The sequence below is a fragment of the Nicotiana tomentosiformis genome, chromosome 4 (genome assembly GCF_000390325.3).
Source record: "Nicotiana tomentosiformis chromosome 4, ASM39032v3, whole genome shotgun sequence".
In the NCBI taxonomy this organism is placed as follows: Eukaryota; Viridiplantae; Streptophyta; class Magnoliopsida; order Solanales; family Solanaceae; genus Nicotiana; species Nicotiana tomentosiformis.
This window is the reverse complement of record NC_090815.1, coordinates 77,253,035-77,276,007: the sequence shown is the minus strand read 5'-3', so window position 1 is coordinate 77,276,007 and position 22,973 is coordinate 77,253,035. Positions and strand designations below refer to the sequence as shown.

At 35.9% G+C, this 22,973-nt stretch overlaps 3 protein-coding genes across 4 annotated transcripts; 2 read left to right on the top strand and 1 right to left on the bottom strand.

Annotated features, from left to right (window-relative positions):
- Positions 1–420: 420 nt before the first annotated feature.
- On the top strand, positions 421–975 carry LOC104096574 (uncharacterized). The gene has a single exon (XM_009602956.4). It carries the CDS (start codon positions 421–423, stop codon positions 973–975), a length of 555 nt encoding a protein of 184 aa, XP_009601251.1.
- Positions 976–5,948: 4,973 nt separating this feature from the next.
- Positions 5,949–15,351, bottom strand: LOC104096573 (beta-1,3-galactosyltransferase 7). 2 transcript variants are annotated; one of them, XM_009602954.4, is made up of 10 exons: positions 14,983–15,351; positions 14,804–14,903; positions 13,758–13,816; positions 13,393–13,665; positions 8,239–8,311; positions 8,031–8,151; positions 7,849–7,936; positions 7,611–7,736; positions 7,216–7,325; positions 5,949–6,597 (listed from the first exon to the last, which is right to left on the bottom strand). In XM_009602954.4, exons 1-10 carry the CDS (start codon positions 15,072–15,074, stop codon positions 6,449–6,451), a joined length of 1,191 nt encoding a protein of 396 aa, XP_009601249.1. In that variant the 5' UTR covers positions 15,075–15,351; the 3' UTR covers positions 5,949–6,448. The 2 variants fall into 2 exon arrangements, with proteins under 2 accessions (XP_009601249.1, XP_009601250.1); XM_009602955.4 differs by lacking the exon at positions 14,983–15,351 and having other exon boundaries at positions 13,393–13,675.
- Positions 15,352–20,062: 4,711 nt separating this feature from the next.
- On the top strand, positions 20,063–22,726 carry LOC138909982 (uncharacterized). Its single transcript, XM_070201200.1, has 4 exons — positions 20,063–20,186; positions 21,011–21,556; positions 22,053–22,096; positions 22,163–22,726. Exons 1-4 carry the CDS (start codon positions 20,063–20,065, stop codon positions 22,724–22,726), a joined length of 1,278 nt encoding a protein of 425 aa, XP_070057301.1.
- Positions 22,727–22,973: the final 247 nt, after the last annotated feature.

The following is a 22,973-nucleotide window of genomic DNA, read 5'->3' as shown; positions in this document are numbered from 1 at the left end:
CTATGAGAAAAGCTTATATTTCATTACCATATTATGTTATTGCAGTTAATTACTCATAGCAAGCAAAATTAATATTAATTTCTTTAAGGAAAAACGAAGTAACTTAGCATATTCATAGGGCTATTATCCTAGATCATAGGAGTAATAAGTTTTCATCTAAAAAAGAATTAATCTAACTCCTCCTACTTTTAATGAAAAGTAACAAAAGAAAGGATTATTACTTCGAGACCTGAGTCTGTCCAGACCTTTGACCCATAAATGAAACAAATTTGGAAGAAAGAAAAAAAACAAATAATAATAGTATAAAAATGCAGAATTGAGCAATCTCCTCTTGTTCTTCACATTCCCTACCTTTTTCACTCAAAACTTCTCCCCTTTTCCCTCCTCACCTATCAAGAAAATTCAGAAGAAATCTACAGTATGAGAAATAAACATCAACATCAACAACAGCAGCTTTATCACCATATTCGCAATAGTAGCGGCAGTTTCTTTTTCCCAATCCTTTGTAAACTTTCCATTAAAGATGTAAAGTTACCGAATCCTTCTTCTTCTTCTTCTGGAGATAATCTGAACGAACCTTCTTCCCCAAAAGTTAGCTGTATGGGCCAAGTCAAGAGAAACAACAAAGTCATTGGGTTTCCAACTACTACTACAGCCTTATCCGCCCCACTTAATCCCAAACTGAAGAAATTGTTCTCCCGCAAGAATTTTACTGCTGGTAATAATAGACAACTGAAGACAAGTGTTACTGTTACTGTGGGCGGTTCCAGAAAATCTACTATTAATGATAAAGGTAAAATTATTGAAGTGATTAATCTTAGTGAATTGGATCCGCCGTTGCCGGTGGTGAAGAAGGTTAAACCGCCGCCGGAGGATGGTGGTTTATGGAAGAGGAGATCAGGTGGGGTTGCATTGACAAGTCTGCAGATCAATTTACCCACTCACAACAATTTACTCCAACCAACTACCGTCTAGTGAGTTATTACTCTTTTAAAAGTTTTTAGATTTTTTTGTAAATGATTTTTTGTCTTCTTTTTAATTTTTTATTTAGTGTCATCAATAACAAAGAATTAGATCTAAGATTAGCATTTTTATCTTCTCTTTCTCAAAATTTTGAATTTTAAACATTAATCATTGATATGGTAGGGTAGAGAAGAACGTGTTTGGTAACACGGATAATTTAGAATTAGATTTTGAAGTACTTTTATACCATGCCAAAAAGCCTTTCAAGAGTTAAATTGTCACTAAACTTTGTGGTATAAGTAATCTGTTATTTTGGTAAATAATATTCGTATTTTTAATCTAGTAGTTATACAAATAAAAAGGAATGCAAATTCTGATATATATGAAAAGTTGCTTTCTAGAAAATCTTGAAAACCTTTTCCTAATACAAATATTCAGCTTTTTACACCTCAAACGAAAAAAAATAAAAATGAAAACACAACTTCATACACACACACACCAACTAAAGCAAGAATTCTCAATGAATTAATTACATTTTATAACAATTATAATTAACAGAGATTTGAGTTCATCCTTGCAATTACAAGGGTGACAAGTACAACTCACAATAATGACCCCACCAACCAAAGATAAGGATTTAACATCTAGTCAAATTAGCAAAGTCAAGCCTTTTTCAGAACATGCGGTAAATGGTAATGACAGTACATAAGTACTGCTGGTAAAATGGTAACTCAGTTTGGTCAAACTGATATGTGCTTGTTGCATCATTGTGTTATTAACTTTAGGAAATTATGGAGAGAAATGTAAAACAAACACTGTACTTAGCTTGATGATCTTCTTGTTTAGAAAGAATATATAGATCACATTTTACTGTTAAAAACAAGGGAGAGAAATTCCCATCTTTGACAAGCTAAGAAGTTTGTGTTTGTGTTTAATAAATATTCTTATGCTGGAATTATATATCCCTTTAATTAAGATTCTTGTGCTGCTCTTTAATTTCCATATTAAAGAGTTTTGAATGAGGGAAGGAACTTTAATTTCTCTTTACTTAAAAGATAAAAGATTGGTCTAAGTGAGGGTTTTGAAAGTTGGTGACTGCATTGAAAAGGGACTGCATGCTTTGGAATCTTGTACATATACATTTATTCAAAATTTTATCTTTCACATGAAAGATGAAACCCACCCACTCTCTCCATCATTTATTCAAAATTGTTGTTTTCTAATTATCAAAGAAAAGACAAGTTTTCTCTTCCAAAAGCAAAAATAGTACTACTACTTTTATTGGATTCTCTTGTACAACAAAATAATAGTATATATTGGTAGAAATTAAAGGTTAAAAGAGGCCTTGTCAGATATAACTTGCCTGGAACTAAAAGTTTTCTTTTATTTTATTTTAAATTTTTAGGACTTTCGATAGTAACACTGCTCTTAATTTGTTTGGATTAATTAATCTGGTATCGTTGTTTGTCTTTAACTAAGCAAGATGCTAATAAATTAAACCAACTTACGGTCTTGTTAGTTGATGTAGCTTTATTTATTGTATGCAACTCCTGTAATTCCGATCTTATCTTTTATGATTAACTTCTAGTCTTTGTTATCATGCTTTTCATCTAGAGAACAAGGATATTTTCCTGATGTATCTCTATCTTAGTTTTGTTATTTAATGAATATTTATTGTCTTAAAAAAACAAATACTAGTAGTAGAATTTATGGTTGCATAAAAACCGGGAATGAAATAGAAGAAGAAATGAAAAGCTGAAAAGGAAAATATGAGAGAAACATATCATTTAACTTCAACACATATATAGGGAATAAGTATATATATATTCACCTTTATTTTTCTCAATGTATATCCAAATGCTACACACGGCTAGTGGTAACTGGTGAAGTAAATGAGACCTTTTTTTTTAAAACAAGATATACTAAACTTTTTGTTAAAATTTCTACTTTAAGCTCATTAATTGATGGAGATTGCTCAAAGTTTGAGAAAAGTCCCATTTCTCAACTTCAATTGGTTCTCCCTAATAGTCAAGTGTGGCCCGTCTGAAAGTTGAACACATAATTCAATATTGGCCATCTCTCTTGGAGACATAAATCACGTAAAAAAATTGGAATTAGCTATAAATTATCTAATTTTATCACTAAACAAGATTTTTGCCGCTAATTCTTTTTTAAAACGAAATATAAAATATTATTAAACTAAATAAACAGTCAATTAACCATACAAGTTACAGGCCTCATATATATATATATATATATATATATATATATATATATATCACAGAAAGTAGGATAATTTTCGGAGAGACTTCTTGGATCTAGACAGATAATTGACTCACTAGTAGAAATTGTCTTTCTACAAATAAAAGAAAATACAAATGCAATAATACACAGTAGTACATACCATACTACTAAACTAACATCTTTTTGGTTAAAAACTGAAAATTTTATTTTACCAATTGTAACTATATACAATCACCCGTTCGTTGGACTCTAGAGTCAAGTCTCACAAAAATACCCAAAATTTGTAGCAATTAAGTATCCTATGCTATATCTCAATCTATAGCAACAAAGATCCTATTCAACTAACATCGGGAACTTTCCAAAAAACTGTCTGATTCTTAGGCAACCTTGGCTTTGGATCTGACCTGATGTGACAAAGAGAGTATGCACCAAATTTTATACGGTTATACAAGACTAACACCATAGTCTGTTCACTGTTGAATAGTCATAACTTCAGCAATCAGAGGCACTCCAATGTCGTTGGAAGCAGGATAGGAGACAACGAGATTTTTAAAAAAAATACTAAAATGTCATTGAAAAGTTTTAAACCTTTTTAGCTGCTACACTGAAACTTTTCCTCATAGTAATAATAAAATTCAATAATCAATATATGTGTGTGTATACACAAATTACTGCCTTTAATTGGGGTAATAATTGAAGAATATAATGGTTGCAATTTGCAAATCCTTCGTCCCTTCCCCAAACCAATACCCATAGACGCCAAAATTTAAACAAAGGAATAGGGTCAAAAGTAAAGTTGTAGATTTGCTAGAACGAATAACTTTCGAAAGACACAGAAATTGTCTCCTCCTCACATAAAAAATTAATACTCACCAAACTTCCAAATTACCGTGTCCTATAATCGAATTTACAAGAATTTCAATTGAAAAAAAATCTAATATAATTCTTTTTATTATTTATAAATCATAAACTAGCTAGCTCTATTTATTTAACACTTGATGAGTCAAAACATTTTCAAGAAAAAAATTGTATACTTTTGTGTATTTTGGTATTCTTATGAGGTCGAAGATTAACAAACAATGCTGGGGAAAAAAAATGAAGAAGCCAAAACAATGTGAAAACTGAAAACACTTACTAATTCTTTTCGTTTCTATTAATAAATAGTTTAAAAAAGTTATTCTGATCAATCTTTATTTAATTCACATTAGTATTTTAAAAATTAATAATTATAAAATTTAAATTATATATAACTATAGTTACCCACTAATTTTGAACTATATTTGAGGTATAAAATTAGATTAGGTAATATGCTTCAGACAAACAAAAAAAGAAGGGAATTCACGTGCAACATAGTTGGAAATGCTAACCTTTGGGCCGACATACAACGTTTTTTTTGTTGTTGGCATGCCCGAGAGCACGTGAAAGTCCATGTGGACCTGCTTTAGTTTTCTTCCTTTATTTATTAGCATGTAAATTAATTGATTTTCATAAATTAAGGACATATCGTATTATCATGTTTTATTGATCGAGATTCGAGAACCTTATAAGAAAAAGGATTTACTCCATGCATTAACGGCTAATACATTTCAAATCTAAGTGGAAATGTGTAATTGCTCAAATTATTTGAGTTGAATTCGGCAATATCAGTTCATGGATTTTGAGATGATGCTCCCTTAATTTCAAGGAAAAGACAAATACACACTCACCTTAATCATGATTATTTGGTATATATCAACATAGTTTAAAGCGTCCAAGCTGACGAATAATAGCAAAGTCTCTCATAATTGAAATATATACAATCGTAAGAAAATATTCAAAAACTAAGTGATTCAAGTACAAGCTCGTCATTATATGTACACAATTTTATTTTAATTAATTTTAAAATATCATATCATAAAATCAAACCTCCAGTTCCGATTAATGGAGTCGATGTCTTTCAGATAATTAATTAGAAACCAAAGACTATATAGTCGTATAACCTAAGGTCCACAAGGGTGGATAGAAGCTTGGTCATATACAGTAATTTTGATCAAAATTATATATTGGAAACTTGACACTGAAGCAACGTTGCGTAAAGCCATGCATGCTAGTATAAATTATTAGAGGCCGAGTGATAATTCTAAGGGAAGAGACATGCATGGTAGAAAAGTAGAAAACATTATGAGTAGTTCAAATTTGAAAATGGTGGAAGAAATAAATAAATAATCCTATCTGCTTTGTCAAATTGCCTAGTTTTATAGAGTAAAAAGCTGGTTTTGTTGTCTTTGCTGGACGCATGGTGATAGTTCTGATTTGTCTGCACACATCCCAAAATATCTATAATTTTAATTTGGTGAGTGCAATCTTTAAATTTTTATTATTTATGTGTTCATAATATAAATTTTTACATATTATTATTTATATTATTATTCAATTGAACTCATACTTTACACGCGGTCAAAGTGACCAAATCCACGAAATACAGACAACAAGATTAGATACCCCAGTAGTCCATATGAATTTTGTTCTAGATTTACGCAAATAAGAGGCCCAACTAATGCTCAGAGATTGACGGGGTCTACATATGCGGTGGAGCATATAGTTTAATTTGATACAACGCACAAAATATAAAAACAAAACAAGTTCCATTACATTGCTGTAAAATAAAGCCAAAGATTAGAAAGCAACTCAGTCACTCATCAGAATTCATTCATAAAAGAAATCAAAAGGGGGATGAACAGGTCTGCAGAGAGGAAGAACTATTGTGTGAAAAAAATGTCTTTCCTTCCTCAAAATTTCATTGCAACTAAAAATAATCTGGAATCCAGAATACTAATAATTCAAAGAAGAAGAAAATAACACTAGATTGTCAATCTTCAAAATGGAGAGGCCTTCTACTCAAAAACTAGCTAGAATAAGCACCAAACAAGAAACAACAATGAACCTCACCACCACCAAAATTACATCACCTCCACAGCATTAAAAAAATGTGAGTACATACCAAAGGTATGCTGACAAGAATTACAAAGGGATTTCCACTGTCCTTCGAAATCCGAAATTTAAATCATCATCTAGATTCTAGACAGAGACATAATCTACAACAAACATGCTCTCAATCTAACAGTTTCATATTATACAAATTGCTCTACTCATCAAGTTCTGCGTGGAAAATTTTGGCAATCAAAAACAGCCAGCCAGATGGAAATTGTCCGACAGCTATGTCTCAGCAAGAATCCTCAACCCTCTATTTGTTTAAGGGAAATTAGAAGAGAGCATTCCAAAGAGCTTCTTCCCCTTCACCGCACTTTTCATGGACGTATTTTAACTTTTCTACTGATTTACAAATTCCGCTGCAGCTCCAGTCAAAGGAGGCAACACATACATTACCTGCCTCTGCTTTCCAGTCACAATCTGCAAGTTAGCACCATAGTGGTGAATTTAATCATCAGGTGCATAGGGTAATACAACTCCTGACAAATATCTAAAAGGGCAGCCCGGTGCACTAAGCTCCCACTATGCGTGGGGTCCGGGGAAGGGCTAGACCACAGGGGTCAATGTACGCAGCCTTACCCCCCTGCATTTCTGCAAGAGGCTGTTTCCATAGCTCGAACCCGTGATCTCATGGTCACATGACAACAACTTTACCAGTCCTCAAGCGCTAAACAATATAAATTGCCTCCTTTTCTAATTTGTATTACACCCTCAACTAGAATGCCTGGCTATAGCCAACAAAACTTAGAACTACATTTTATAAAAAATATTCGAAGATGAAGAACATCCAGCAGTCTACATAAATTAAAGATTTTAGGCATGGAATGAAGGAATGGCAACTGATAAAAAGATCATTATCGGGCATGTAATCTTACTGAGAAGACCAGTTTATGCTATCTTACTAGAAACTATTCTGAATATGCACTAAACAAGCTACTCCAAAACTTCTTTTTGTATTCCGTACTTCTCAAGGCCATGAAATTTGAAAGAAATCTTGCTCCAGCAATAAATATGATAACAGTACTGAAGAGAAAATACCTGGTGGAGTTCCACAGCACATAGTACGTTCATCGATGTGCTCAACTTCAAGACCGATAAACCAAGCCCCTAATGACACGTCTTCATTGGCATACTTGTGCAATATGGGCCTGATTTAAGAGTTTAAATCCCTTATACTTACTAGAGCATCTCACAAAATATGATACTGATACAACAAATAATGTCTTAATTCTAGACACGTTGGGGTCAGCTATATGATAGTGATTGAATATAGGAGAATTTAGTATGATGGAGACGGATAAATTTTAGCATTAATAATCCGGTGTACGTGCTAATTTACATGGACATTTCTAGAAATTCAAGTCTTTTACCATTCATTAGAACTTCAGTGACTTCGATGGACAATTACAAATTCAAGCTTTATCAGAACTTACTGATTGATTGATATGTATGTGGCCAAGTCCTTGGAGATTGCATAGATCTGACCAGTTGCATGTCGGAAGTATTTGTTTCCTTCTTCTCCAAATTTCCAGTACTCAGGCTCGTGGTACTTTACAGTCCTAGAAAACAACATTAAAGTTCAGTTCACGCAACTAAAATGTTACTACTGTTGAAACTACAATGCGAGCTGAAAGGATCAATTGGCATAAGCTAGTGAAGCTTCACACTTACTTTTGAGCAAGAACAGGTCCAGATTTCATACACCCAATATAAATTCTGGGCTTTGACCGATGACGGGCTAGAGTTGCAGCTAGCATTCCTGTAAAATCATTTGTGTCATTAAAATACAAGCTGAACGAAGAGGATTAGTTGTCGAACTATAAAAATATATAGAAAACATATCAAGTGCGTACCCAAATTGACATGGACGTCATCATCAACCTTGACATAGAAGTCGGCATCCCATTTTGCAACAGCGGTAGAAAAGAAAATCTTAGTTTTGGCAGAGAGCTCGTGATATCCTTCAACATGCTCCTACAACATCATGCAGATTGGGACCCAAAATCTGTAAGATTTCCAGATTTAACAACAAAAGCAAAACTGTTCTGAATATATCCCTACCAGCCGGAGAAAGTCTTTATGTTGAGCTTCTTCAGAATCAATAGCGCGATCCAGTATGCTGTTAGATGTTGCACTGGATAACGAATCCAGATATTTGTCAGTTAAGTAACATTAATTTGCATTTTCACCCATGTTCAATGACATTTATGAGTAATGACTATTACCAATATTAGTACGGAAAAAAGAAAAGAAACAGCTAGAAAGAGGGAGAGCAAAGAAAATGCAAATATGTAGAATTTACAAGGATCCTACAGGTGATGAAAGATTAGCTGGATCGAATAAAAATCATACGGATAACAAATACCATTGCACGGGTCTAAGCCAAAATATCCGAAATGGAACATCTAGATCCTCTTTAATCCTAAATCTAGCTAGTATAGGCTTGTTGGTGGTAATATCTCATAGCAAGTACTTTTAGCTAACATTAAAATGAACAGAAGTTCATATCATATCCTCCAAATTTAAACAGCATGAAATCATGCCTTCATTAGCTAAAATGTGTTTCGCTGTAGTTTTACTTCTGAAAATTTTAGACACATCATTTAGGGTTTGGTGAGGTAATTTCCCATAATACTTATATCAATACTTTAGAAAATTAATCTCATTTGTTTTAAACTATTGAACCTGTCGAGATAGGGCGTAAATTTTACGCACAGAAGTAGTTTCAGGAGCTCCCAAACTGAACTTCGGCAAAAAGTGTTTTGTTGCCCAAATAACTACAAACAAAAGTACTCTTAAATATCTACCAAACAGCTGCAGAAGAAGTACTTTTTCATGCTAAAGGCACTTATTTCTCAAAATGCACTGCATTCCAAATGACACCTTTACCTCCTAACATGTGGCAGCATAAAGATAGTCTCTCTTGCTAAGCATCATCCCTCTTGGTTTGAATTGTTCTCTCACCAAAAATTGCATATACATTTAAATCAATTTCGTTTCTTTACCTCTTTTCAACATTAGAAAGGTAACAAGCAGAAAACAAACCGTTTGAGTTCAGCACTAGAGTCAATTTCATGAATTTAATTTGTTGCAACTAAAAACTTTAATACTTATTCTCCTAGCAAATTGTGTATCTAACTTGCTAAGCCTATGAAAAGGTTCTTTAATTCTTTTCACCAAGCAAGTTGACAAAAGCCTTTAAAGATTACTGCATGCATGCAGTGCTTGAAAACTTGAAAGCAGTGGAGGAAAGCGGAATCAACTAGTGCGCAAATTGGTATATTAATGCCTCAAACAGTCAAACCAGATGGCCAGCTTTGTGTTCAAAACAGCTTGACATCCATTTTGTATAGCCAATTTTCTGCATAGCAAGTTCACTATACCTTTACGGGTAACTTTACCCTGGGTACAAAAACTTGGAAACAGTGGATGAAGGAATAAGTAAATTCAACTACTGTGTATTTGGTAAATTAGGCCACAAACCAGATGGCCTCCTTTGTGTGGAAAACAGCTTTAAGACAAATTTTCAGCTGATAGGTTCCCCTAAAGATGTTTTCACAGAAAGCTGAACAGTGGATATTCTATCTAAGAGGGACTTTGGTAGGCTCCCAAAAACAGAGATTGCTGGTCCACCAAAGCGCGCAGATCAATCTAAGACCATAAAAGAATATTACAGGTTTTTAATGCATTACCTAGTTATTGATCCAACGGTCACACTTACACAACAAACACACTCTACACCTTTAACCCAACGGTCCTAAGATTGAGCCTAGAATATTCCAAACATATCCTTTTAGTTATTTCATGAATTAATACCGTTGGCCGAATCTAAGTTGATCTGACTAACACTTTCAAATTCACTTTTCTAGAACCTATAGAATCTAAAATTCTTAAAGTACCACTCTCCCATTCTACACAAGTTTTGAACCCTTCACAGTCTAGGTCGCACCATTTTGGTGCAAGTTTTACCTCTATCCACTTTCATCCTATCATACTCACAAGATGAAAGTGGAGAGCGGTAAAACTTGCACCAAAATGATGCAAATATAGACTGTGAAGGGTCCAAAACTTTTGTGTAGAAGAGGAAAAGAGAAGAGAGAAAGGAGAGGTTAGTTTAAGAATTTTAGGGTTTCACAAGGTTCTATCCCTTTTGTTTATCCTTTATTTTATTTTCATGAATTAGACAGACGATATTTACTCTTGAAAATAAAATAAAGGACAAACTAAAGGGATATGCTTGAAATATTCGAGGCTCTATCTTAAGATTGTTGGATAAAAAATAAAAGGTCAGGAATAAATTTGAGATTGTAAATGTTATGTGTGTTTTCTTGTGAGGAAAAGGAGTTTGAAACCAAAAGTGTTGGACCGGACGATTTACTTAAGATTCCAGTCATTCCACTTGAATTCACCTTTACGGCTGATGGAAACAAATGGATAACCCTTGATTGTTGACTCGTTCACTCCTACCATTACTCGAGTTGCCTCTCCTTCCAGTGCTCTGCTTTCTCTCTCAATCAGCATACCACAATTTAAGGGATTTTCTTCACCAAGTTCCAAATTGATTGAGTTAGGGGTGGTTTCTTCGCTGCACGACCTATTTTATAGCAAAGGGTGCTATCTATTTTGTTTATACCATATGGTTTCTTATTCGGTGTCTGTACTTGCATCGGGACCCCGACTAATCCGGAGTTCCCTAACAAGATCTTTTCCATTCCCAAAAGCCTTGAACTCAGATTCTAATTTAAGGGTGGAGGGATCCTATCATCTATCCACCACGACCCTTAGTGGGTGTTTATACAACATATAACTTGTATTATTTGCATTGTTAGTCCATCGGGAGAATTTGCTTATGTAGTCCATTATAAATGTTATTTTAGTTATATGATTATTCTCCTAAGAGATTACTATAGGTTGACATTAAAAGAGATATGTAAATAAAACACTGATAATCTTTGCAGTCATTTTTTTTTATCATAGGAGATCATTTCCCCTCCTTTAGAACATCCGATAAAAAAAGATCATTTGCATTATCTGGCCTTTTGTTTGAAGCATATCAAAATTTTGTAGTTCCCAAAGCAAGAAGGTATCTAGAGAATGCTTCTGCTGCATCATGATGCAGGGAAAGGCCTTCTTAGTTTTCTTCTGCGAACCGAGTAAGCTGGAAGTATAGGATAGGAGCATCTTTTTGTGTCTCTTTCCTATATTTGGATTCCAGGGGGAGACAGGTGTAGTAGAGAGCTTGAGTTGAGAATATAATTCCTTGGCTTTAACTTAATATCCACCTTTTCATCTATATAAGTTATCCACTCTTTTTGGCATCTTTGGGAAGTAGGACTCCTGCATGGACTCGTTGAAGGATATTTTCAAACATCCCTATAGAACTTGGGGTAACCCTAACGGAAGCCAACAGCATGAACTGCTTTCACATTACCTGCAGTATTCTCTATGGTTCCAATTAACTACATTCGAACAAAGAATAAAAACAAAAGGAGAAATACTGAAAATGAGGACTAAATATTTCGAAATTTAAAATGGGACAAAAAGAAAAATCGAATTAGCGCAATTTAAACACATTCTGCAAATCACCAACAGACTAACACTAAGGTGACAGTCCTATGTGATAAGAAGGTGCCTCCGGGAGTTAAAAGGTAAGTTATAAAGAGTGGTTGTTAGAGCGACTATGTAATATGAGGCGGAGTGTTGGCTAGTCAAGAACTCTCATTTCTAGAAGATGAAAGTGGCAGAAATGAGGATGCTCAGATGGATGTGTGGGCATACTAGGAGAGATATGATCAGGAATGAAGATATTCGGGACATGGTGAACAAGATGCGGGAAGCGATGCTGAGATGGTTCAGGCATGTGAAAAGGAGAGGCCCAGATGCCCCAGTGGGAAGGTGTGAGAGGTTGGCTATGGTGGATGTAAGGAGAAGTAGAGGTAAGCCGAAAAAGTATTGAGGAGAAGTAATTAGGCAGGACATGTCGCATATACAGCTTACCTAGGACATAACCCTTGATAGGAAGGTGGAGGTCGAAAATTAGGGTAGGAGGATAGTGGATAGTCGAGCATTCTTCTTTTTCATACTAGTAGTATTAGTACGTAGTCTCGCATTTTCTTATTCTTAGATTTCTAGTACTACGTGCTGTTTCTTTTTCTTCGGTCATCTTATTATTTTGCCGTTGTTACTGCTTCTTTTCATGGCTTCTACATTACTGTATTCCTTTTTCGTTATTGTTGTACTTATACTTTCCTTGAGTCGAGGGTTTATTGGAAACAGACTCTCTACCTCCACAAGGGTAGGAGTAAGGTTTGCATACACATTACCCTCCCCATACCCCACTATGTAGGATTACACTGAATATGTTGTTGTTGTTGTACTAACACTAAGTTGACAAGACACCCATACTGAAAGTAAAGGTACTAGACAGTGCTCTTTGTAGGAATTCAAAACTGCTCGTTCTCTGTTTGATATCTCCAGAAGTCAAATGGAGAGAGAACTTCCTTATTATTTAGTCTCAATAATACAGAGCATTTCAAATCAACCACTTGCAAAGAATACAGTAGTTATGCCGTTAAATTCTTGTCACCAAAAAGAACTTGAAGGTTAAAACTTTATTACTATTTTTTTTTAAGAAGGTAACAGATTATATATAAGTAAAGAGAGAGTAGCCCTTAGCACAAAGACTGTGCTAAGAGAAACAAAAGATACAGGATCCCTAAAGCAAAAACCCAAAAACCTAGCCCTGTAATAGTTACAATGACCCAATGATGTCTACAAGTGAATCTACATCTTCTACTAAGGCCTCTTTACACCAAAAGTGAAATAAAAATATACAGTCCGACTTAATTCTCTGTTCAGAATTAGCTACATCTTCAAAGCACCTACGATTTCTCTCTGAAGGTTAAAACTTTATTTTGTCCATTAAATAACAACCAGCATTAATCATCTGAACTATTTTATTGTAAAACATGTTTCTTCTATTTGAAAAAAACCAAAAAGGCAAAGACATGACTATATGATAGCCTGTTCAATCCAATTTAGTTTATTCTTTTAAGCATCCACAATTAAGATTAAACTTCTTTCTCTGGTTTCCCGTTTAGGAAACCCAAATTATGCAGAAACATAAGAACTACTGACACAGTAGCTCAAGATTATTGCAAAATGTAGGATTTAGAATCCATATGTCATTAAGGAAAACGAAGTAACAGCATATACCTGTGACCAATCATGAACCGGACTACAATTCCCTTCTCTTTCTCCAATTTGAGAAGCTTGTCCCCTTGAGGCATCCAAGTTTCTCTAACGGAATCACGCCTCTTCCGACTGCTAAAAGCGGTATTAATTCCAATTACCACAAAAACCTTCTTTCTCGGAGGTCCATCCTGAGAACGAGAAGAATTGGAAGACTGATCAGCCGCCTTTATCTCCTGTGTACTCCTAGTGGCCGCCAACTCCATCTGAAGCATAGCAATTGATTTGTCCAATGATCTAAGCAGACCTCCCAAAACAGGCTTACAACCATTAGTACCAAAAATAGAAAGTAAGGAAAAAACAAAAGTATGATGGCTTAGGGAACTCACTGAATTGCTTCATGGGTTTTGTACACCTCTTGCATTACATCCTTATCTTGTCCTTGTTTCTAGCATGCCAACAAATTATGACAATTCAGCATAAGTTTGTCAAGTAAGGCCACAAGCTAAAAGCCAAAATAAGCTTCGACTATCAGAAAGCAAGAACTCATGAAAAAGTACAACAAGACACATTGATCCTAACAAAGCTAAAACTCCATCCATCAACTTCAATAGGCATAAAGACAGAACTTATGAAAACCACATAACAGATTGATTGAACTTCAAAGAAGCTAATTCCACAATTAGCTTCAATCATCATAATCAAGAACTCATTGGAAAAAAAACAAAGCAGATTGATTGAATTCAACAGAAACAGAACTCCACAATCAGCTTCAATACTCAGATATCAAGAAAGAAAGAAATCACAAACAGCAAGATTGCACTTAGCAGAAGCTAAAATCTACGATTAGCTTCAACACTCGGAGAGCAACAACTCAAAAGAGTTTAGAAATTAAAAAGGTTGCAATCTGCAGAAGCCAAAATCCACAATTTGCTTCAGTAACCAGAAATAAAGAGGGGGGGGGGGGGGGGAATAGAAAACAGACTGATTGAACTTGCAGAAACTAATACCAACAAGTAGCTTCAACACCCAGAAATCAAGAAAACAGACAGATTGAAGCTTATATCCACAATTAGCTTCAATACCCAGAAAGCAAGAACTTATAATTTTTGCAAAAACAGAAAGAACTCAGCAAATGCTAAAATCCAGAATTAGCTTCAAACAAGAAGTCATTTTTTTTGCAGAAACAGATAGATTGAACTTAATAGAAGCTAAAATCCACAATTAGATTGAACATCCACGAAGCAAAACTCCAGAAAAAAACAGACAGATTGGTGAACTCCTAACCAACTCCAAAATCAAGAACTCAAGAATTTACAACACAAGACAGATTTTAACTTAAAAGCAGCTAAAATCCCCAATGAACTTCAATATACAGAAATCAACTCCTCATAGTAAAACCAGAAGAACAGGTTAGATTTAGATCAACAGAAACCTTTTTGGTTGAATTACAGTCCTCAGAAACAACTTGAAGTTCTTGGTCCCTTCTATGCTGAGCTATGAGCTGACTGCTGGATTCAGTTGGTGACCACAATCTTTACCAAAACAAATAGATCCATCAAATAAAAATCAAAACTTTTCATAACTCAAACCTCCAAAATCTAAATTAGTTACCTGTTAGAAAATAGCATTCCAATGAAGAAGAAGGCAATAGAGAAAATGGGAATCCATTTTACAGATACTTTAACAGTATGTCTATTCTTCATTGTTTCTATTTTCTAATAAACACTGATTCAAGAAGAAGAAGAAAAAGGGCAAGATTGAAGCCTTTTAAGGTCAAGGGTCACTATATAGGATTTTTTTTTATTTTTTTTATTTTTGTGAATTATACAGAGAGAGATGAAAGGGGGTGGAGGAGAAGTAGGAGAGGTGTGCTAACGTGAAAGGGGGCGTTGATAGGGCTATGGATTTCTTGGTCTTTTCCTTTAATTTTTTGTTATTTAATTTTTTGTTGAGATTCTGAGAATGTTGTAAAAGCAAATCTTGAAAGTGGGTATGGGGGATTCTTATTTCAAAGAATGTTAGGCACAAGAGGTAGAAGAAATAGAATAGAAGAGTCGAGGAAAGAGGAAGACATTGGACCGTCTAAAGTTTGCCTTTGTATGTCTTTTTGGACTTTGTTCGAAGGGGTTAACGTTAACTTCAATTATTTGTTGAAAGTAGCAATATTTGTTAACGACGATATACTTGTATATCTGCTGCTGAAAAGTCCAGTCTTTGTTGACGTCGATACTCGGAGAAAATGATCAAAATGGTTGTTAATGTATTGGGGTTATTTTATTTTGGTCCCTAATGAATATCGTCCTTAATATATAGAAAAAGTGTATCATTTTGATATTCACTTGTTAAGTTTAACCATTCAAAACAAAACAAAACAAAAAAATAACCGAGTCTCATCTCTACGATAAGCTACGGCAATGGAGCTCCACGAAATTAGTGAAGAAAGAGCCATCAACAGATAAACCTTCAGTAAGCGACAAAATCAGAAGGAGAAGAAACCTTGTTTCATAGATTTGGAAACCTATTAAAAAAGACAATGGCTAAAACACTATCCTGATATATATATATAAAAAGATAACAAAATTATTCCATTTGTTTCTTGCTCGTGTTATCCCTATTTTTTTGTTAGCAAATAAATGAAGAATTGAAGCTCCCACCATTTTAGTAAATCAACCGAGAATTAGAGATCCAACCATCTTGAAATAAGTGCACACGCCTTATACTTTGTCTGAGCTAAATGATATTTCTGTAAAGATTCTTAGAAATTTTTAGGAATTAAAGAATATTTCTGCAGAACAAAGATTTTTCTTTAAAATTATGAATAAGTATTTTGTGAGTATTTCGAAAATATGCAACCAAAAAAATTGTTTGGAAAAAAACTTAACAAGTGCTCTACAACTTTTCTGAATCTTTTCAAAAGACTTCAAACCTCACATTCACCCGTTTGTTTGAAATTTTTCAAAAACAAAGTTGGTAAAATTTTGCGTTTGTTTGAGCATTTTTTGCAAATGATTAATTTTATTTCAATATTTTGTTTTTCCTAGAAATGTTTGAGTTGGTTATTAAATTTTTTAACTTTTGCTAAACAAACAAGAGTCATTTGCTTGAACTTCTTGATACCCAGATCTGTTGCGGTCAAATTTGATCTTTAGCCAAAAATATAGCCCGTAAATTCCTTCCCCAAAACTTAAAGGTACGTGTCTTTTATGTATGCGAGAAAATAAAATGATCGATGGCTGAGATTTGGAGCTTTCCCTAACAGTCAAAAGGGAGGGGTTTGGTTTCATGGAGCTCCTACGCCGGAGCTGACAGAGATGACGCTAGCTTTCCTCTACGTGTTTGGTTTCATTGTCCAAAAAAAAAGTGTAAATGAGTTTGAAGAAGAAAACAAGACAATTAAACAAGATAACAACATATTTTGTTCTTTAAGATAACAAAAAGAATTGTCTGATTCATCTTATTCCATAAGATTAAAGCTAATTATAACATATTGTACGCTGAAAAGGAAGAAAGACAAACTGACAAAGCAATATATTCAGGTTCAAATCGAATGTTGTTTTGGGAAATTTGATTTACAGACTAGTTATATATATATATTATATTGCAGATATTATGTACTTAACAAATAATAGTATAAGAATTATCATACCTTGACGATAAAGAAATATGACTGTAGAATCAAAGAGAAACCACTTAATCGAGGAAGATTTGAAAATTGAGAAAAGTTCTATAGGAAAATATTTTGACCACTGAAGATCAATCTTTTAACATTGACAAAGCAATACTCATCAAGATTGATGAAAGAAATTCTCAGAGACTAGTAAATCTGAAGAGCTGAATATGAAATAAATCTTAATCAGCTAGAAGATGATCAAGGCAACTATTGTTGGAACTCGGAAGAAACAAGTTGGAAGATAATTTCAAATGGAAGTCTCTCCAATGATAACTGATGCGACATATGAAAATACTCAATGAATACTGAGCAAGAAAGCAAGTATAAATTTAAGAAGGATTTGAAGATTCAACAAAAAGAAGCAAATATGCACTCAAGGAAGAGAATCAATCAAGAGATATCTTGTACTTAGAAAGTTTTTGAAAAAATATAGTGTTTAAGAGCATGTATATCCCACTCGGAGTCGTGGTTAATGGTGATCAAAGAACAAAATCATGTGTTCTTGGTGCTCATGTAAAACTATCAATTGTTTGTGCTTGAGAAAAACAAGATTGATCCTATAAAATTATTTCAAAAGAGCTTTTGTGGTTCTCTAAAATCAATTTCTCTCTCTCACACACAGACACAAGTCGTGGAGGTTGCTATATATATATATATATATATATATATATATATATATATATATATATATATATATAAAGAGATTCTATATATATACACTAAGAGATTCTATAATCTCTAAATTATGGGTTCCTACCACTCGTGGAGGTTGCTATATATAATAAATTTGCGTCAAGAAAATGACCGAAACTATTGCAACGGTCATAGTATTTTATTTCAAGTGATTTGAGTGTTACAATCTCTATGATTCCTCTGATTCTTCTTTTCAATAGTAAATAAATTCAAGGGCCTTTGAGTTTGACCTTGAATCTATATTTGTTGCTACGAACGATGATATTGAATTTAACTAGCACGAACTTTGATTTGAACCTTGATTTGTTTTTCGTTTTTGAGCTTGAACTTAATTTCTTGAACTTGAACTTGATTGCTTGAAGCTTGAAACTTGTAGAGAAATTTGTGGCGTTTGATCTATGAGCTCTCTCTTGCTTCTTGTTATAACTTTTGGTATCTTTTATGAGGTTTGAAGATCCCTATATACAGTTCTGGGAGGGAAGAGTTGTGATGAGAACAAACTCTTTTCGATTAATCAGATTGAAGCGTGACAAGGCCGCATTTGATTGGCTAGAACATGTCATTTATTTGCCTTTTAATTTGACTTGGCATGCCTTGTCATTTTGACACGTGGCATGATTCTATTGACTCTTCTGTTTGACTTGACGTGCCACGTCATTTAACACGTGGTACCAAACTGCGCCTCTAAGAAGATGGTATCTTGGGGTTAATGAAGTGGGCTCATCAATTATACCCTAACTAAATGGGCTAGCCTAATGGATTAAGACCTATTTATTTAACTCATATGTATTGGACCTATATAAGTAATTTAATTATATTAGCCCATAATATTTTAGCCGGACTAAAATATCTTGAATTTAAAATATGGTCCAAATTATTTTATTGGATTTAACTCCGATAAAATTTATATGCTTATAAATACCACAAGGTCTTTAAACTTTTGAAGACTAGGCTTCAAGTATTTATGTAACAAACATCTTTATTTTATTTTGCCCATTTTTTGCAAACATCCAGTTGGTCTTCACGTAAAAAGATGCTCTAGGATACAAATTGAGAAGAATCAAAATATAACTTTGAGATTCTCAATGAAAATTCACGTGAGATTTATGATTGCTTTCTCTTGTTCTTTTGACTTTGGCAAAGTTGGATACTACATTCAGCACATGTTAAGTGAAAGTTTAGTAATGCAGTGCCCAAGAGTACCTTCGGCAATTTACTTGGCCTTCACACGTAGCTCTAAGAAAATTATGAGATAAAAACAATGCTTTGATTCCAGGCCGGTAAATGTGTTTATCCGAAAAATTGGATAGAGTTAAATTTGTATATGGTTTTAAGGATACGTGATATAACTTAGTACAAATTGCAGAGTGAAATAGAAATATATATATTCTTTGACAGATAGAATGAAACATAAGGCAAAGAAAAAGGAAATATTGATTAACAAGGCAAAGTAAATGAGCCCAAAAGTGTTATAATCTCTCTAAAGTTGTCTTTTTTTTACAATCTCCCCTTGTGCTTACAAGGATTCCCCTCTTTACAGTAGAGGGATCCTACTTTATCTATATAAAAAAATATATGGTGGAGAACCCATGATGAATTGTCTTTTCCTCGATTCCTGCCAAGATTCTCTCCCCTAGTGCTGTTGCAACAGCTCTTGTCTGTGAGCTCGATACCGGCTCGAGCTCGGTATTGGATCGAGCCCTCGGCCTTGGTTCGAGCTCGATTCTGACTCGGAGTCTCGATATTCGAGGTGAGTGTTGGTCGGTCTATGCATCTTCGATTTGGATATGAGCTCGATAATGATATCGAGCTTGTCATTGATTGGTCTTAGAGCTCGAAGCTCGGCGCCCTTACTTCGGACCTCGACCCGTTGTCACGCAGATACCCTTTGATTGAAGTATTATCACCTCGACCAGTTCGTACGACTGACTTAATCGGTTTTGACCGTACACAGATAGTCCCCTCATTTCTCGGAAAAGGATATGGCGAGAAATGATATGATTTCCCAACAGCTCGATCAGGTATATGCTGATGTCTGCATCGATCCCCACCATAACGTACGTGATAACTGTCCCATCGATTCAGTTTTACCAACGCAATTAATGTGTGTCAGACGGTAGTCGGTCACCGCTGATATTGAATCGTTATTGCTTCAATCTATAAATAACCCTTCCCTTTACCATTCATCACTTTTGCATCTTCAATCTTCCAAATTTTCTAAGTTCCCTTTCGTCTTTTCTGAGTTTTAATTCTGCAAATCTATGAGTTTTACTGCAAATTCTTTCTTAAAACACCAAATACTCCCGTTCTTTATTCACGGAATTTTAAATGGCAAAAACGTCTAAAAATGTTCCGCAAAAAGAGACCGCTTCTTCATCTCGACCTGCTGGTGGCGAGGATGTGGAAGAGCCCCGCCCTGAGGAATTCGTTCCGGCACGGTGCTCGACTGTAGGTAATTTTAAAATTGAAAAGCCTTCTCCGATACCGGGTCGGTGTTAGCCGATCTCGAGGTACCAATGTTCAATTACCGAGAAAGTTCTCGATAAAGTCATACCAGAATGCAACTGGGATAATAAACTCGTAGTAATCCCATCGCATGATGAATCAATTACTACCCACGTCGAAGGGTTCTTAAGTGTTTACACTTATCCTTTCACGTTGGGCCCTCTAGACCCTGTGATCGTTGCCTTCTGTAAGAGGTACGATGTGACCCTCGGCCAAATCCACCCTCCCTTTTATAGGATAATGATTCTTCTTCGATTTTTCTCGAGCAAAGTCGAGGGGCGTATCTTCACCCTCGATCATCTTATGCGCCTCTATAGTCCTCGACTTTATCGAGGAGGGTTGATCAAGCTTGCTCGCCGAGAAACCAAAGCGCTATTCTCGAGCATAGACGAGACTCGAGATCGGGGTTGGATGGGCCGTTTTGTTCGAATCAAAACCTCGGACCTGATCCCTGCCGATGACTTACCATTTCCCGAGAAATGGAATATGAGCCGTGAGTAAACGTTTCTTTTTGCCCGTTTTGATTTTGTGATTGCCTTTCATTTTGTTGATCCATTTTTCTTTTCTTATCACAGTCGTAGCTCGGATGCCGGAACCGATCCCGGATCTTAAACAATGGGTCGAAGGTCTGGTGTTGCAGAGGTCGTACTCTGAGTGTGCTTGGGTCGAATTATCAAAGGGTCGATGGGAGGCCCGCAGTCATGGTAAATATTTCTATCGATTTGTCTCTTTATCGGTTTGTATGGTAAATCTCCCTTTTCCCCTTTGTAGGACTCGGGAAAGATGTAGTCATAAGGCCTTTATCTGGTGGTGAAGAAGTTCCTGCCCTGAAGCAGGTAAAAGAAAGGAAGAGAAAAGACGTATCGGGCTCCCCGAGCTCGGAAAAGAAGAAACCGGCAAAGAGATCTCGAAAGCCAAAGGGGGGCTCTGGTGTTATGTCTTCGGAAGTGGCCCGCCGTTTAAGGGACGAGCCCAAAGAAGGAGAGGAGAATTTAGCCTGCGTACGGGCTAATGTTATGATTCAACAGTCTTCCAATTTGGTAGAAGCAAATCAGGGAACCCTGGCCATAATCCCAGAACAAGAAGAAGCCGAGATTATCCCTTCTCGAGCTAAGATGATTGAAAGGGATACCGAGGGTGGATATTCTCGGGCAGTAGAAGATATTTCAAGGGATGAGTTTGGGATAGTTGACATTAGCGGATCCCCTCAGATTTCGGATGCCATGATTCGAGAGGCCAGCATGTTGGAGGATCGGTCCTATGAGGGTATTCAGGAGTCGGACGATATCCACGGTTTTCTGGAGGGGCTTGAGTCAGGTGACTCGGAGTAGGTTACCGGTTTTGGTGGAATGCCGGTACCCAAAAAAGCTTCGTGGTCGGGTTCTACCGAGCCTTCATCGATTCATAAATTGTTGAACCGATTCCCAGCCCCGAGTATCGATCCCGACCGAAGACGGAAGATAGTGCTCTCCGTACGTGAGGATACCCGAATTGTTTCTCCCCATGTGGGGATTGCCAGTTACCTTCGGTCCTTGGTGACTGAAGAAGATCAATCAGTGATGAATGCGGTGGGTCCCGCCTGTCTCTTCAACGAGGCTCAACATGCTTTGAATCGGGTAACTCTGATGGCATTTTTGCCACTTCTTTTATACTTAGAATAGTAGGTAATTCTAATGTTTCTCCTTCTGTTTATAGGCTTCGGTGTTGCATCATGAGGCCATTATTCGAATTCGGGAGGAGCATGATGCCGAGGTTCGGAGCCTCACTGAGAAGAGTGACTCGTACAAGCTCCTTAGTGAAAAACTTTGAGCAGACTTGACAGCGGCTCGGGAGGAGCATGAAGAGATGGCTGAGCAGGTATTCTGAATGTTCCATGAAAGTGAAGATGAAAAAGAGATAACCACTAGCGATCCGATTCTGCAGGTTCGGCAGAGGATCAAGCAGATTGGACGGCTTAACTCACAGGTAGATGCGCTACTGGCTGAGGCAGAAGAATTTAAAAAGTGTATGGATATCCTTGCCTCCAAAAAGGAAGCCGTTCAAGCTCAGTTGGAGCTCTCTGATGCACAACTTCGATCTGCGAAAGAAAATGCTTCGGGGCTGATCGAAAAGATGAAAGAGCTTCAACATCGGTTGGATTTGGCCACTTCAGATAAAGCATATTTGGCTAAAGAACTTGAAGTGGCCAGATCTGAGGTAATCGGGGCCAATAAAAGAGCCGATGCAAAAGTGACTCAGTTCAGGATCGATGTTGAGGTTAACCAAGCCAAAGCTAAGAGCATGGTTGAACATGCAAAATGGCAAGCTCGGAGAGAAGCTCTCGAGGAGGTTAGAGCTCAGGGCTTAGATATTGGGGAAGAGATTGAAGTCGCCAGGGCGGAGGAGAACAAAGATCGAATGTTGGCCTTTCCTGAGGAGGACTCCGATGACTCGGGGGAGTCTGAAGATGAGGAAGATGCCGAGAACACGGCCTCTGATGAAGATTGAATCATTTAGGGCCTTAGGTCGTTTGCTGCGTTCTTTTGATACCGCTTTCGATTTTTGTATAAAGAACTTCCTTTTGGCTGAGTTGCCGCCTTTGTACAAAAATTTGTAAATATAAATCTTTCTTCCTTTTGAAGCAAAATAGCCTTTTAAGCTAAATAGATAGTTTGAATTTTAATCTCTGTTGCCTTCGGGCCTTGTGGGTAGTCCCCATTGCTTTATCGGGCTCGAACAACCTTCAACCTTTAAA

Excerpts from the sequence above, each read along its gene's own strand:
- LOC104096574 (XM_009602956.4), top strand. The coding sequence starts at position 421 with ATGAGAAATAAACATCAACATCAACAACAGCAGCTTTATCACCATATT.
- LOC104096573 (XM_009602954.4), bottom strand. The coding sequence starts at position 15,074 with ATGAAGAATAGACATACTGTTAAAGTATCTGTAAAATGGATTCCCATT. Across the intron at positions 13,666-13,757 it reads AAAACCCATGAAGCAATTCA|ATCATTGGACAAATCAATTG; the intron begins GTGAGTTCCCTA and ends AGGTCTGCTTAG. Across the intron at positions 7,737-7,848 it reads GGACCTGTTCTTGCTCAAAA|GACTGTAAAGTACCACGAGC; the intron begins GTAAGTGTGAAG and ends GTTGTTTTCTAG.
- LOC138909982 (XM_070201200.1), top strand. The coding sequence starts at position 20,063 with ATGGCAAAAACGTCTAAAAATGTTCCGCAAAAAGAGACCGCTTCTTCA. Across the intron at positions 20,187-21,010 it reads GGCACGGTGCTCGACTGTAG|GACTCGGGAAAGATGTAGTC; the intron begins GTAATTTTAAAA and ends TCCCCTTTGTAG. Across the intron at positions 22,097-22,162 it reads ATGAAGAGATGGCTGAGCAG|GTTCGGCAGAGGATCAAGCA; the intron begins GTATTCTGAATG and ends CCGATTCTGCAG.